We start from the raw sequence: 17,209 nt of genomic DNA, 5'->3' as shown, positions 1-17,209 counted from the left end.
AAAATTTTCATAGTGATTGAGCACTGGCTTTCCTATGAACAAACAGTAGCTACTTTGCTTCATGACAACAGCAATAGCTAGATTATATTAAGGATGTCAGATGGGTAATCAGGAAGTGAAAGATTAGGCTCTCCTGACAGTCATTCTGACTTGCAAATCTGGAAAAGAAAAGGCCTCTGATAGAGTTTTTCTTCTAAACTCAAGGAAGGAATATAAAATTAGTACTTTTTTTTTACAACACTAAAATTTGCATAAAGAAATGCTAAGCACAATATTCCATTGACCAAGAAGTGTGATAATACCTCAAAATATGAAAAAGATTCTTCTAACCATGTGCTACAGTACCATTTAAAGAGCTATTTTGCTTCACTTCTGAAATGTACCTTTAAAAAAAAAAAAAAATAAAGAGCTATTTTGTTTCTTTTGTAAAGAGAAAAGTTGATTCCTAAAACATAACTGTGATTGATTTAGAAAGAACAGTCATCCAGAACAGTGAAGCTCAGGGTTCAACTCTTAGAATCAATATCCCCAAGGTGTTTCAATATTCAAAACTGATTCATAAAGTCAAATGTCTCTCATTTTAGTAGGTTTGGCCCAAGTTTTCTCTCATTGTTTTGTTTTTTGTTTTAACATGTCTTATGTGGCTTCAGGGATATATTATCCTGACATTTCAGATCAGAGAATACAGATATCTTCCCTAGAACTAGGAATCATTTTATTCTGCTGACCCCTAGTACTGTAAATATGTAGTGGTTGCATTCACTGTGGTTTAACATCAATTTTAATGAGCAGGAATAAACAAAAGACCTAAAACCAAGTCTTCTAAGGTCCTTTACTAATGCTCTGGTCTGTATACTCAACTAGAGCTGTGAACATTTCTGACACAGCTCTATAGACTCACTGTAGAGAGAGTGTAAAGAATGTTGCCAGGCAACTCATCTAAGTTTGAAAGAATCTAAGCATTGATAATGAGTCTGTCTCCGTTTGGCTCCCACACAGGAAGGGTTTCAGTGAACTTCTACATGTGTTTACAGGCCATTCATGCGAAGAGGTATTTCTAAAAGTGAGTGTCCAAAAAGGAGTACATCTCAGAAACCTATAATATTTCTTTTCTAATTCAAGTTTAATGTTTTCAACATCACAAGTATCTTCTATAACTATCCAGAAATCCAATATGAATTGGGCATAATAGGTCATACACAAAAGGTCTAGTGTTGAATGAACATTCTTACAGGCTTCAACATTCCTGTTTGCAAATGGCCACAGCAAAATTTTTCAAGTATCTCAAATTACAAAGATGGCCCTGAAAACTATTTACCAAAAGTATTTTTAAAAATACTTTTTATTCTTTAAAAATAATTCTTTAAAAAATTATCTTTGAAATTGTTTTCAATACTTTCATGTTTTATCAATACTCAAAATAGGAAGGATGTTCAGTAAAAACTATTTTCTATTAAGAAGAATATGCAATCAATTGCAAAAAAGGTAACATGTTTTTAAATGAGGAATATACATGCAAAATACTGATCTGCTGGATGGGCCTGATCCAATCCTCCCTCTTTCAAAGCAGACACTTTGCATGCATGCTTACCAGGGCAGTATGCATCCACGTCCAGCTTCTGAGCTGAAGTAAGGGTTGGTGAGCCAAGCTCGGATTCTGGAATTCGTGGGCTCTCAACAAACTTTGCCTTCCTCAGAGGGGCTAAGGACAAAAAGGTGGGGGTGGGGGAGGAGAGAGAAAAAGGAAAGATACAGAGGAAAAGAGAAGGGGAAAGGGAAAGAGAGAAACATAGAGGGGTCATGAGTAAGGGGAACAGCAGGCAACAGATGGAAGCACTTAAATGAACGACACACTCTGTCAGACTCAGATCAGGTTACCCTATTTTTTGTGCCAGAAAAAAAACTAGCTGCATTCTTCATAGAGGAGATGGGTCTTGTTAAAAAGTCACTGAAAACTGTAAAAGCTAAAATCTAATATTCAAAACTATGAGCACAAATCGTGGTCGTCTATTACCTTTAGCTATTTTCTCTTTCTTTATAAGGCAAACAGCTCTTTTTATCTTGGCTTCCTTTGCCATTAAATACAGATATTAATTAACTAAGGAACGAACAGGACTACATTTTAAGTTTTGTTTATAATAGTTATCATCAAAAGGTTTTCTTTAACCAGAAATAACTACTCTAATATTCAGTTGTGAATACTATAAGTGGGATTAAATATAAACTATCAGGCCTAATCTACATAGCTTAACAAGGAAATCAATCACCTTACTGCTCAGCCATTAACATAAGAAGTCAAAACTGCTGGTGGACTAAAATATTAACTAGGCCATGCCAGTAGGACACTCCATGCTAAAGTAATGTGATTTAGTTACCAATTTAATCATGAGATCTATGGAATAGCAATATTTTATGCCACGGAATCCATTCATTCTTATAAAGAATAAAGTATAATTTATGAATTGAAAGTTTTACTTACTGAAAACATGTATACATTTTATTTAATGATTTTTATTTTGGAAAATCCAGGAACACTATTGAAATACATTCAAATAATTAAACATTTTAAAAGTTAAAATTATGAAGATTGCTTTGGTGTTTTCTGAGTTCTATTAAATAAACTATAATAGGGTGAAAGTGCTTAGCATAGCACTGGCACAAAATTTATCAGTTGAATCTGAAATTGATTTGTATATATTACATATTAGTGTCATAACTATAGATGGCCAAGACATGTGAGTGTTTAAGATCATAATACTTTTTTCTAAAGTTTCTGCATGTTCTTCAAAATCCTCATCTGGTACTGAACCATAGGAGATTCTAAAAGTTATTCTAAAAGACCCTGTAAAAAGTAATATAAAACTTTGTCATTACAATGGCCATAATTTTTTATTTTCTTTGGAGGATAAAAATGGTAAAGTATTAAAAGAATATAGAACATTTTTTTTGAAATGTGCCAATACTCAAAACCTACGATTAAGTAACATTTAAAACCTTAGGATATGTATGTATACTTTAAGTGCATGTTAAAAAAAATACAGCTTGTTAGTGTCTCCATGGCAACAAAGGTCTAATGCTAAGAGTGCTAAGGATAAGGTTCTCTGTCAAAAGCAAGCTTTGCAATAGCAAAACTCTCACCTCTGCTGAGAGTGTTATATCTGAGCCTGTTTTTTGAAATCACTACACAAATAAAGATCTCAAGTAATTTAAATGCATATATGCAGGGTACTAATAGACAATATTAGAATATGCATATATGTAGGATACTAATATGCATATATGCAGCCAATATTAGAATCTCTATCATTATAATTTCACCAACCAATTCAAAAATAATGAAACTTTACTTATTCAATATTGCTTAGTACAGAAGAAATGATTATACAGTAATTTAATCCTTAAAGCTCTTAAGTCCTTTACTAGAATTTTATTAAAGTATTGTCATGGCATCAGAGTAACTATTTTACCTGCTGAGTTCTGACAAAGACAGCACTGGTGTCTGCTCAAGAGACTTTATATATCTAAAAATCTTAATAATTTTTGTAACAAATTTAGGGCTAGGAGACAGACCATCAACTTAGGGTAAGGATGTGAGAAAGAAATTGAAGGATGATAGGAGGACTTGAGGGAGGTATGAGGAGTGTACAAGAATTATGAGATGTAGTCAAGGGGAAAGATCAAAGTCCTAGAGATCATAGAGAAAAAAAGAAATAGCTGAAGACTATGAAGATAGTATGGACTATAAAGTGTTAATCAGAAGTTGAACAGATCCTGGCACAGAGAAAAAAAATCTCTTACTAAAATATGTAATTTTCCAGCAAAGAGAGTTATTTTAGATCTTTGAAGCTCAATGCCATACAGACATCTTTATTTCCCTTCTCAGGAAATTTCAACTGAGGTTATCTACATAGATCATAGTGCACATTTAATTCTTTCTTCTACCTACCTTCACCTCTACCTTCATCCGTGGGGTACTATGTATGTTTAATAATGAAGTTAAATTATTTTATAAGGTAGATGATAATGGTATTCTCCCTCATCTAAGTTGTAGAAAAGTAATGTCATTTGTAACACTACTGACTACTGTAAGCCAAACACAGGAGGTACAATTGCAGATATGGCAGGCTGTACAATAGTTATAATACTGATTGGTGGAGAACATAAAAGGGCAAGTTGGAAGATGGGGCACAATACTTTGCCTGGAAGCCTAGAATTTTAATATGCTTTGTTGTGGAAAAATGGTACATAAGATGATTCAGGTGGGTAAGAGAATTCTACATCAAAAGGCTTTACCTGATAGTAAAAAAAAAGTGGTTGAGATGAGATGCGTGGAAAGAATCTAAAACCAAAACCAAGTATTTTATTATAATATAAAAGATAACAAGAAACTACTGCTCCAAGAAATGATCTGAACCAACACTAGGCACTAGGAACATGATTCTTATGTTGTAAGCAACTTGAGTTTGGGAAATTGGCTGTTGACAGGAAGGATGCACACTGGCTTAGAGGATGGGCACAATGATAGAAAGATCTAAGTCTTGATTCTAGCACTTAGAAGTAGTAACTTGGGTAAGTTATTTAGACTTACTAAGCCTCAATTTTCTCACAAAATCATAGTATTGTTATGAAGCTTTAACTAATCCCAAGCATGTAAAGTGCTAATATTCAAGCCCAGTGTTTGGATATAGCTCATCTATAAGTTTATTAAGACATGGAGCAGTGAGAGCTATAGAAAACAAAGCACACAAGTGGTTTCAGACATAATATGTAGAGGTGGTATAACATGGTAGCATAGTGGTGAGGAGTAGGAATTATAGGTCTGGGCTCTAAAACTAGAAAGTTTAGGTTAGATTTCCATGTCTTCTACTTTTTCTTAGATGTAAGAACCTCTCTACGCCTAAGTTTCCTCTCATCAGTTATCTTGGGTTAATAACAGTACTTACATCATGAAAGATTTATGAGGATTACATTAATTCAAATAAACTTCTCAGAATAGTGCCTAACACAGGATAAATGCTCTATAAATGCTGTTATTGCTATTGCCGTCATTACCATCACAGATTCAGCATGATTTGGAAGTCTGAGCTGTGTGTGTGTTAAGGAGTAGTAAAACAAAGATGTCTAAGATATCATAGCGGGATAAAAAGAACAGTGAAATCATCTATTTTTTTTTTAATTGAGAGGGGAGTAATGTTGAAAAAAATGTTATGCCTTAGAAAATAGCAGAATACCCAAACCTAAATGGTCTAGGTTAGACAATGACAAATATGTAGGTACAGAATTAAAATTACACAGTATTGTTTAGACCACTGATTCTCAAAATGTGGTGCCTGGATCACTGGTATAGTATCTGTCACCTGGGAATTTGTTAGAAATGCATATAATCAGGCCCCACCCAGATCAGATAAATCAGAAACTATGGAGGATGGGGGCCCAGTAATCTGTGTTCAGTGAGTTTTGCAGGTGATACTGATGCACACTAATGTGAACATTGAATTAGAGAGTCTGCAAATACCACAGGTATAGTTGATTCTTAAGAGGACTTTCTTAAGAAAAAAGATATAATAAAATATAAATCAAGCCTCATATCTAAGGGTATTATCATGTGTGGTAAAAGTTAGGATTTATTTTTGGTCATTCTTTGAGAAATTTAACTCTTGTGTTATATTTTTTAAAAAAGAGTCCTAAATTATAAAGTATTAATCATTTGAGGCCTATTTTGAAGAAAGACTAATATTATTTATACCTAATAATTCTTGCATGATCACTTGGGAGAGGGTGGTTGAGGGGGGATAAGAGCCATCTTAGTATCACACAGGAATGTCAATGCTGAAAGAGAAAATGCACCTGTGGTGGGTATTCTGTAAACTGGAATTGTTGTAGATGATGTTGAAGCACACCTAGTTCAAACACATACAAAGGCATTAAAAGAAGAATTTTAAATAACTATTGAGACGTTTGTCTTTAATAAAGGTTTCATAGCAGAAGGGAATTTTTAGGAGGAAACTGGTATAAGACTCAGATAATAGAGATAGACCAAATAAAAAAAAAGATTAGGAAAATGAGAAAGGAAGGATGAATATAAAGATAAGCAGAACAACAACCAAGAAAGTACTTTTACAAAGTTGGATTTGAGATAAAAAATATATTTAGTAAGGTTAACCTAAAGATAACAAAGATAATCTAATTGTTAAGTATGATAGGATAAAAATATTTTACCTTAGGCAAGAAAAAGAAATGGAACACATATAAATTAGAAAGGAAGAAGCAAAATTATCTGCTTATAGATGACATAATCTTACTTGTAGAAAACCCTAAAGATGCCCAGGCGCGCTAGCTCATGCCTGTAATCCGAGCACTCTGGGAGGCCAATGTGGGCGGATCGCTCAAGTTCAGGAGTTCGAAACCAGCCTGAGTAAGAGTGAGACCCCATTTCTACTAAAAAATATAAATTAATTGGCCAACTAAAAAATATATATAGAAAAAATTAGCTGGGTATGAAGGCCAATGCCTGTAGTCCCAGCTACTCAGGAGGCTGAGGCAGAATGACTGCTTGAGCCCAGGAGTTTGAGGTTGCCGTGAGGTAGACTGACGCCACGGCACTCTAGCCTGGGCAAGAGAGTAAGACTCACTCTCAAAAAAAAAAAAAAAAAAAAAAAAAAAAAGAAGAAGAAAAAAAAGAAAACCCTAAAGATTCCACAAAAACCTGCTAGAACTAATAAACGAATTCAGCAAAGTTGCAGGATACAAAATCAATTCACAAAAACCAGTTAGGTTTCTATCCACTAACAATAAACAACCTGAGAAAAAAACTAAGGAAATAATTCAATTTAAAATAGCAACAAAAAGAATAATATACTTAGAAATAAACTTAAGTAAGGAAGAAAAAGATCTGTACACTGAAAACTATAAAACATTGCTGAAAGAAACCATAGACAGCACAAATAAACAGAATGGCATCCCTTGTTCACAGAGTGAAAGACTTAATAATGTTAAGATGGCATACTATCCAAAGCAACCTATAGATTCAATGCAATCCCTATGAAAATCCCTATGACCTTTTTTGCAGGAATAGAAACACCCATCCTAAAATTCATATATAATCTCAAGGGACCCTGAGTAGTCAAAACAATCTTGAAAAATAATAAAATTAAAATTAAGAGTTTTCATACTTCCTGATTGCAAAACTTACTACAAATCCATAATAATCAAAACAGTGTAGTACTGGCATAAATACATAGATACCAATGGAACAGAAAATAGAAAATAGAGTAATACACTCTATCATCAATAATTTTCAACAACAGTACCAGTACATTTAATAGGGGGAAAGACAGCCTTTTCAAGAAATGGTTTTTGAGAAAACTGGATATTCTCATGCAAAAGAATGAAGCTGGACCTATCTTACATCATCTAAAAAATAAACTCAAAATAGATCAAAGACCTAAATATAAGAGCTAAAATTATAAAACTCTTTGAAGCAACATAGGGAGAAGAAAAGATCTGAACTATAGAGTTGTAAAGGAATTAGAAAGAAACAGTGAAAAATTTATCTGGAACTAGAAAACTATATTTTAAAAAGTTTTAACAGGGCTTTCATATGCAAAATCTTATAATATTCATAACATAGTAGTTCTTAAACATTTACTACCAAATCAACTTTTGGGTACCATAAATTTTCTGGATGGGGATGGGAAAGAAGAGTAGAAGGAGAAAAACCGATGTCATTCTTTATTTTCTCTTTCTTAATCCCCAATCTCTGTTAGGTTTAAAATCTGGAAATAACATGGGAATAGCACACTTCCAATTTATCCTATGTGCTGACTAACTATTTCTTATGCTTGTGCTTACATGGTGACATAAGCAACATTTTGAAGAAAAGGGAAATGCCAAGGAGCTTTTCCCATTTAGTTATGCACTTCCTGCAAAACAGGAGGATCAAAAACAATAAAGAAAAAAACAGTGAGAGAGAAAGAAAAGCCAATAAAATCTGACAATCTGGCATAGGCCAGACAGAAGTGAAAAACAGTGAAGAGAAAGAATGATAATTCACATTCCTGTTTTTTGTAGGGAGAAAGTAACTATCTGAAGAAGAAAAGAAAAAAACAATAAAAAAACCCAAAATATAATGCAGAAAAAGAAATCAAAATTTGACATAATAATCTTTATCAAACAAAGGCTAGTCTGTGGAAATAGAGTTCCTGATTCATCATAATGCAATTAAAACATTTCTCTGAAACCAATTATAAAATTAATATATGGCTGCAAAATATCTTTCCAGTTCTCATTTCTTCTATTTAAGAAATTAAGTATATATTTTATAAACTTCTCCTCTCCCTCTATCTTCTCCAATAGTGTTATCCTCTTTAGTCTCTCCACTCTTGATTCCAAACTTCAAATAAAAATTGTTGTAAGTTGTTTTACATCTAATTTATGCTAAAGTATCAAATAATTAGAACACGTTTATCTTAAATGTGAATATATATTATTGTAGCTAGAGATACAATATGCATATATATTCTTGAGAACAGACTATTACAGATATGATTTCTTTGAGACATATACAAATAGAAATGAAATATAAAATGTATGCAGTGTGGCAAAGTAAAGATGACTTTGTTTACCAATAGAAATATCACTGAGTGTGTGGCCACTAGTCATCCACTATGGGCTCTCATATGAACCCCTTCCTATCTCCACTGATCATAGTGAACAGTTTTTTTTTTTTTTTTTTTTTTTTTTTTTTTTTTTTGAGACAGAGTCTCACTTTGTTGCCCAGGCTAGAGTGAGTGCCGTGGCGTCAGCCTAGCTCACAGCAACCTCAAACTCCTGGGCTCAAGCGATCCTGCTGCCTCAGCCTCCCGAGTAGCTGGGACTACAGGCATGCGCCATCATGCCCGGCTAATTTTTTGTATATATATTTTTAGTTGGTCAATTAATTTCTTTCTATTTTTGGTAGAGACGGGGTCTCGCTCAGGCTGGTTTCGAACTCCTGACCTTGAGCGATCCGCCCGCCTCGGCCTCCCAAAGTGCTAGGATTACAGGCGTGAGCCACCGCGCCCGGCCCATAGTGAACAGTTTTTAAAGGAGAAAGCAATTCATTTTATCTGAGCAAAAAAGCAACATTACATAGTTTTACCATTTCCAAGATGAACAGCATTTATATCCATTAAAAAAAATACTGAACATTAGTCAGCATTGACTTATCATATGGTGCCAATGAAAAGAGGGGCTCACTTGAATATAACATAAAGAATACAGAAGCCATCCAAGTGTAGAGCAAATATTCTGAGTTTGAGTCTGTTGAAAATTTAGCAATATGAATATAAAAAATAATTCCTTTTAAAGAAAGTATGTATCGCCTAAAGACTTCTGTATTAATACTAACTTCCTAACAATGGAAAAAGACAAAACAAAAATCCTAAAGTAACAAAAGCCAAATAACTGAAATGCCATTAATATTATAATTTAAAATCCATAAACAATTCAATAAAGGATGGAGTAACTATACACTAACAGTGACACAGCAAACTGCTACAAAAAACAGCAAAAACTAATGGAATTTTAGACAGTGCATTAACATGTTTATTTGCAAGTAACAATTTCAAAAAAATAGGTTACCACAAATACATGCATAAAGTTGTCTACTGACCAATATAAAGAGGTTGCGATATCAGGGCTAAATACTTTTCTGTCTCTAGTACTTTCTTGTATGGCTGTGAGGTATAAATTGAAAATTTTATATATAGCTACATATTGCTGAGAATGCTAACATAATTATGAATTTAATTTATTCCTCAGATCTATAGATATAAATGAAATTATTTTGATATTTTATTTCCATCTTAAAGTTATATCCTTATTCAAGTCTTAGAAAAATTAGACATAACAAAGGCCCCCCTCTACTAGAGATGCTAGCATGTAATAAACAAAAAGAGAGGCATCAGGATACATTTTAAGGTTTATCATAATCCTCTGCAGAATTAGGATACCTCATTAATATGAAAATTCAGATTAACTAAAAATGTAAATTTAGTACTAAATGCAATTTTCACATATAAATGATAATTATTTTGTTCAAAATCTACATATCACCAAATTCCACAAAATGTATGAGAGTCCTTCCATTCAATTCAATAAATGTTATTGTCTTCCTACTATGTGCAGAGTGTAGCACTAGACATAGTTGAATTGCTACCATGTGCAAAACATAGTACTAGGTGCTTCAAAGGAATTCAAACATAATTGACCGTCCCTAGCCTAAAGAAACTTAATGATGGGGATAAGACAGAACAAGAACAGCTATGATACAAAGGGGAAAAAGCTAAATGCCATGAAAAAGGTATTAAAACAGGGGCTATAAGGCTTAAAAAAAGAGAAAAATGTACTCCGATGCTCCCCAACTGAGCAGAGTTTAATTAATGTTAATTTTCTATTAAAAATCAAAATTACAAGATGACTTTAAGAAGCTAGTTTTGAGAGAATTGATAATCTCACTAATTTATCTTATTTTAAAGTTTCATGAGGAGTTTATGGTTACAACAATTAAAAAGTAATTGAAGAAAAATATGTTTACAGTTGGAGCCAACTAAATCCCAAATCATGCAGAAAAATGAAATGCTAAAGATTAAAGTAGAAATCAATAAAATCACAAATAAATAAAATGATAGAGGAAATTGATGAAACCAGAATTTAATTCTTTGAAAAGAATGAAATTGAAAACCATAATCTGGACTAACAAAAAAACCCAAAAAACAGTGAAGACATCAATTACCAAAATTAGGAATGAAAGAGGGACATCATTCTTGACTCTACAGAAATGAAAAAGATTATAAGGAAATATTATGAACAGCTTTATGCCAACAAATTAAATGAAATGGACAAATTTCTAGAAAGACGCAATTGATCAAAACTCATTCATTAAGAAGTGGAAAAAATTGGAAAGATTTAAAACAAGTAAAGAAACTGAATTAGTAATTAAATATCTTCCCATTAAAAAGCCCAGTCCCAGTTGGCACCACTGGTGCATTCTATCAAATACCTTTTTTTTTTTTTTTTTTTTTTTTTTTGAGAAAGAGTCGCTCTATTGCCCCGGCTAGAGTGCTGTGGCATCAGCCTAGCTCACAGCAACCTCAAACTCCTGGGCTCAAGCAATCCTTCTGCCTCAGCCTCCTGAGTAGCTGGGACTACAGGCATGTGCCACCATGCCCGGTTAATTTTTTCTATATATTTTTTAGCTGGCCAAATAATTTCTTTCTATTTTTAGTAGAGATGGGGTTTCGCTCTTGCTCAGGCTGGTCTTGAACTCCTGAGCTCAAATGATCCGTCCACCTGGGCCTCCCACGGTGCTAAGATTACAGGTGTGAGCCTATGCGCTCAGCCCTCAAATACCTTGAGAAGAAATAACAGCACATCTTTGCAAACTATCAGAAAATTAAGGAAGAAGTTGGGAGAGGAACAAGTGACCTAGAAAAACAAGCTACTTCAGGTACACGTGGCTAGATTTTATATCAATTATGTATAAGAAATCTGGAGTGGTATTTGACTTAATAATTTATTCTTATTTAATCAATTAAAATAAATATCACACTTTTCCTTATTTTAAAAATTAGTTACTATCATTTTATCAAATAAAAAAATTTAAAAACTAAACATTTTCCAATATTGCATCTATTGATGATAGTTTTCTTATAGATCTTTATACAAAAGATTTTAATTTTCCTCTGCTCTTATTTAGTACTCCCAGTAGAATGAATGTAAGAAAAAAAATCTATTTTAAAATGAGCATTTCAATGGTAGAGAAAATATTCCTAAACTTTGTTTTAGAAAGACCAGCGGGAAGTAATAATTCTGTTTGGGACCTATACATAGACTATTTTTTTAGTTAGTGACATAAAATTTCTTGCTAGAATCCCATTCTATTGCTATGCACACAGATCTAAAAACAACTACCTCACTTTTTAAAAAGCTATGCAACAATAAAACAACAACTGACATTTGTATATTTTTATTTTACACTTTCATTGACATTTTTACCTAAGCTCTGAAATGTAACTAAAGAAAAATATGCTTACAGCTAGAGCAAACTCAATCTCAAGTAGAAAAATGAAATGATAAAGATTAAAGTAGGAATCAATAGCAAATAAAAATAGAGGAAAACAATAAAACCAGAATTTAATTCTATGAAAAAAACCTTTATAATTCTTCCTTCGACCTTCATTTTTTTGCGAAGAACAAATTAACCTTTTTTACAGATGGGACATCAGAATCACAACATTTTTTGTCCAAGATCACAGTAATTAAGTGGTAGATTACAGATTCATATTCAAGTATTTTTATTTCAAATATTGTACTGTTTCATACACAATATTGTTCCTCAAGGTATGGGACTGATTTTAGGACATAAGAGATTATTTTAAATGATCCATAAAAATGGCAGTTAATAGCCATTGTAATATGAATTACATAGTGTGATAGACATTACTAGTGCCTACCAATATCCTGTTCCCATTTCTTTCTAGGAATGACTACAATCACCAGCTGTTGTGCAGTTTAAAAGGACTATGTGACCAGTTCTGGCCAACGAAATGAAAGCACGAGTGATGTAGCATGATTCTACAGTCTGTCTCTTCCGATGGCAGAAAAATCACGACAAAGACTCATATTAAGATGGTGGAGCTAAAAGATTAAGCAGCCTGGACTACTGCATTATCACATAAAGGACAGCTGCCCTGGAGAGTTGCCCAGATTTGCCGGGTGAACTAGAAATAGATATTTGTTGTATGAATCCACTGAGATTTTTAAGGTTATGCAGCATAGCCTATTCTCATGAACAAAATAACTACAAAGTTATTCTCTTTTCAGTTATCTGTCAATCTTTCTGAATATGTCAAGAAGAAAATTTTAATGAGGTGCTAATATCAGTGACTATTCCTTTTTAACAAAGAGGGAGAAGAACTTAGCTTCCGAGCCACTTAAACGTTTACATTATCTAGCTAGAATTAATGTTCTAGTTAGTCTTCCTAGTTATGGCACATGATACTGATTTTCTACTTTGACTAATAACAAAGTTTCTTTTAAAATAAAATTATTTAAACAAAAGCATAAAATTTCAATAAAATATTAGGTTAAAAAAAGTATGGCCATAAGCAAATATGGCAAAGATACTATACCAAATGAATGACACTGAGAAACAGTACACTGTACCAAACTGTATGGGGCAATTCTTGATCTAACTCTCTATTTTCCACCCATTATATGTTAAGTTGTGAGTAAAACATTTAGGCAACTGCATTTAAGTTGGTATCTACTATGAAGGACAGAACTGATAAAATATTTTTAGATATCAAGATCTATTAGAGTCATGACTAAAATACTGGGTTATATAATAAGAGAATCTGGAGATAACAGGTATAAACAGATAAAATAAATTAATAAGTTTAAAAAAAGACTTCATGAATGGACTTACAATCATTTCAGCAATTTAGTCATTTGATTATGTAATCAGAGCAGTCTCCTCTTAAAATTTTTTTGCCATCTTTTCAGGAGGGGCAATCCAGTTCTCCATACTTTTAATAGCCTTCAATTCCACTGATGGCATAGTCAGAGGTCAAAAGTGAAGAAAGAGGAATCAACGACTGAATCTACATGTTTTACATACAGCACATAATCTCTAAAGGACCCACATACTGTGTTACAATGCAGCATCCTAACTTAGACAAATGTGGTATATGCCAATATAGAAACGCTATAGTTACTTTGTTAAATTGAGAGTAAATCATGAGGTTGTTCTTGAAAGCTTTAGAGTGATTAGTGGATTCTCACACTCACAAATTCCAAACTGTGGTACCACACTTCAAAATATCTGAAGGGTTTCACCATGGTCAAACCTGGCACAGAAAGAAAAACCTTTGAGAAATGTGCCTCTGACCATGAAGAAAGAGAAAAGGAAAGACAGATAAGATGGAGAAGAGAAGTATTTCATTTGAGGAGATGTAAGGAAGAATAGAGACAAGGAAATAGGGACAGAATATGCAAGTACACAGACTGAAGTAGTCCTGTATGCTTCCTTCCATCTCCTTAGATAGCACAAGAGCTAGAATTGTTTTCATCTTAATGAACTGTTTGAGAAATACTGAAGTCTCTCAAGCTCATTGTTAGCCTATGTATTTATAAAAATTATAGTCCTTTCCTATAGACATATCACCACAATTAAAGTACAATCATGTTTTCTCCTTGAATTAATCAGTGTAGGCCAAGAGCTAAAACATTATAAGCTCTGTGACTTAATACAATAGAATACATTTTTCACTCAACAAAAACAGGTGTTCAGTAGGAAGCTGTATTTTTTTTTTTTAAGAGATAGCGTCTCACTCTGTCACCCAAGCTGGAGTGTAGTGGTGTGATCAAAGCTCACTTTGGCCTTGGACTCCTGGGCTCAAGTCATCTTCCTGCCTCAGCCTCCCAAGTATCTAGGCGTGCCTGGCTAATTATTTTGTAGGCATGAGCCACTGTGCCCAGCCTGAGTCCCAAGATGCTGCTTCTTTCTGTAATGTAGTTCTACCATTATCTTACAGACTCAGAGTTCTTTGCTGGATTGTCTACATGTGAAATTTCTATAGGAATTCTACAGGAATTTCTAAAATTCCTGTCTGGAATTATTTCCACTCATATTTCAGTCAAATTCAGTCACATGACACACTTAACTACAAGGGAGGCTAGAATATGCAGTTTATCTGTGTGCCCATGAAGAAAGGGGAATAGGTTTTGATGAAAACATACTATTCTTTGCCATACTCTATATAATACCTTGGAAATTGATAAAGTTGAGATGCAGAGCTAATAAATAAAGCAGCAGATCCTATATTAAATTTGGTCCTGTTTCTTTTAAATGGGCTGAGCATATATCGTCAGAACTTAAGATCAGCCATAATTTATATATATCCAGCCTTTTATTTTCATTCAAACATAACGCTTTATGTTACAGTGCCTAGAATAGTATCTAGCATATGTTGGCTGGTTAATATTAACAGTAATTTGCTAAATAAATATTACACAGTAGAAAATCAGGGCAAAAACTGGCATTACAAATAAGTTTTAAAAAGCACACATGGATAAAACAAAGCATCATCTCATTGAAAGAATTAGGGAGACTTTTATGAAACAAACCGATCGTATAAACTATCTTCATTATAATCAGACTATAATCATTTAATTTCTAGCTTTAATGACTGGATTATTTTCTATTAAAAAATCCAACAAAAGGCCGGGCGCGGTGGCTCACGCCTGTAATCCTAGCTCTTGGGAGGCCGAGGCGGGCGGATTGCTCAAGGTCAGGAGTTCAAAACCAGCCTGAGCAAGAGCGAGACACCGTCTCTACTATAAATAGAAAGAAATTAATTGGCCAACTGATATATATAAAAAAAAAAAAAATTAGCCGGGCATGGTGGCGTATGCCTGTAGTCCCAGCTACTCGGGAGGCTGAGGCAGAAGGATCGCTCGAGCCCAGGAGATTGAGGTTGCTGTGAGCTAGGCTGATGCCACGGCACTCACTCTAGCCTGGACAACAAACCGAGACTCTGTCTCAAAAAAAAAAAAAAAAAAAAAAAATACACTCAGTTAAAAGGGAAACAGATAAACATAAACATTCTGTCTGTGTGTTGGTTCTTCCGCATGGAGGGATATTTGAAGGTTGCATTAACAAAAATGTCAACATCCTCTTTATTCCTGAGTTTTAACACAATGGCTAAGTAGCTTGTTTCTGATGCTCCAAGGTAGATATGTCACTCATGGATCAAGTCTGATCTGTTTGAGCCTTGTTTTTAAGTTTTGTTTAAGCAGGTCAAGAATAACTTTTAACTCTAAGGCTAGTAAGACTGACTAGTAAGGTGTGTCCTTTCTTGGATCTCTACTGAATGCTCTAGGTTTATAACAAGATCTAGTTGGTCAAAATGAAAAATATCTCCTAGTCCTGTGGGGACTCTAAGAACTGTTAGGTTATCACTTACTGGTATTTATTCTGGAATTATTTGTTCTCTAGGCTTGTGGGGTCTCACTACATATCTCTGCAATTCAGTAAAGACTCAAAAGGACCCCTATGCAGAATTTTGTAGTCTCTGCTTAACTCCCTATTCAGTACTCCATAATTTCCAATTGCCTTGGCATCCTCAATATCTGATATCTGTTTCCTCAGTTCAGCAAGACAGAGAGGTCTTCATAGTCAAAATACCTGCCGGTAGAAAGCCAGGGTTAATCTAGTTCCTGGCCCCCCCAACTCTCACTCTTTCTCTCAGGGATCATATTACCATGCTGTCAAACTGTCCAGTGTCTGAAAACAGTTGTTTCCAGGGTAAGGGCAAGACCAGTACTGGTTACTTCATCATAGTAGGAAGAAGCCTTCTATGGTGTTTTAATTTGCATTTTCCATATGTTTATTATTCAGAATGTGGCTGACAAAAGACAGATCCTTTGTCTGTTTTATATACTGCTGTATCCTTAGTAATGCTTATAATAGCACCAGGCACAGAGCAAGTACTATTATTTGTTGAATGAATTAACTGGCTTATATTTATTTATATATTTTTTAGAGTTATAAATGATCTGTTCATGTCCTTTATCCATTTAGAGATTAAGGCCTAAGAAAATTAGTGATTTTAAGCTGTATCCAAGGTAACTCAAGAGTAAGTATATGCCTCCCACATAAGTTCTATTTTCAAGCAATTATGTTCTGCCACACAAAAGGATGTACTAGATACACTGACATATGGATAGAACATAGAAGCAATAAATACGGAGACAACATGATGATCCAAAGAAACAGTTACTCAAAGGATAAACACAATAACTTTTAGGACATTCCCATAGACATTAATTCAATGGGATTTTGAATAAACAAAACAGAAATTCTCATTTCAAGATGAAATTGGAATTTAAATCTTTATCTGTACACATTATTACAAGGAAAAAGGCAAATTATTATAGCCTAAAAACCACTGTAGTAAATGCCATGACTTTACAGAAGAGAATGGTAAAACTCGCATGAGATAAAATAAGGCAGTGTAGATTTTAATTACTTATTCTAAGTATCTCTGTATATATAAATCAATAATCTTTGAGTTTAGAAAAGCCTTTGGAATGTGCTAAATTGAGTGTGGCAATACTCAAAGGTCAATTAGTTTAACGGTATTAAGCTTCATTTCCATACCTCTAC

General features: G+C 33.7%; 1 protein-coding gene across 12 annotated transcripts in view; it reads right to left on the bottom strand.

Annotated features, from left to right (window-relative positions):
• The window catches only part of TANC2 (tetratricopeptide repeat, ankyrin repeat and coiled-coil containing 2), a 370,065-nt gene that overhangs the window by 181,328 nt on the left and 171,528 nt on the right, over positions 1–17,209 (bottom strand). For 8 of the 12 annotated variants that reach the window (XM_012747318.3, XM_012747321.3, XM_012747322.3 and 5 more), the window contains one exon: positions 1,592–1,702. The exons of the other annotated variants lie outside the window; for them this stretch is intronic. In XM_012747318.3, coding sequence (XP_012602772.2) covers positions 1,592–1,702 — 111 coding nt within the window. The remainder of the gene's footprint in view (positions 1–1,591; positions 1,703–17,209) is intronic. 12 annotated transcript variants of the gene reach the window in all.

This window comes from Microcebus murinus, chromosome 18 (assembly GCF_040939455.1).
Source record: "Microcebus murinus isolate Inina chromosome 18, M.murinus_Inina_mat1.0, whole genome shotgun sequence".
NCBI lineage: Eukaryota > Metazoa > Chordata > Mammalia > Primates > Cheirogaleidae > Microcebus > Microcebus murinus.
This window is presented reverse-complemented; position numbering and strand designations above follow the sequence as displayed.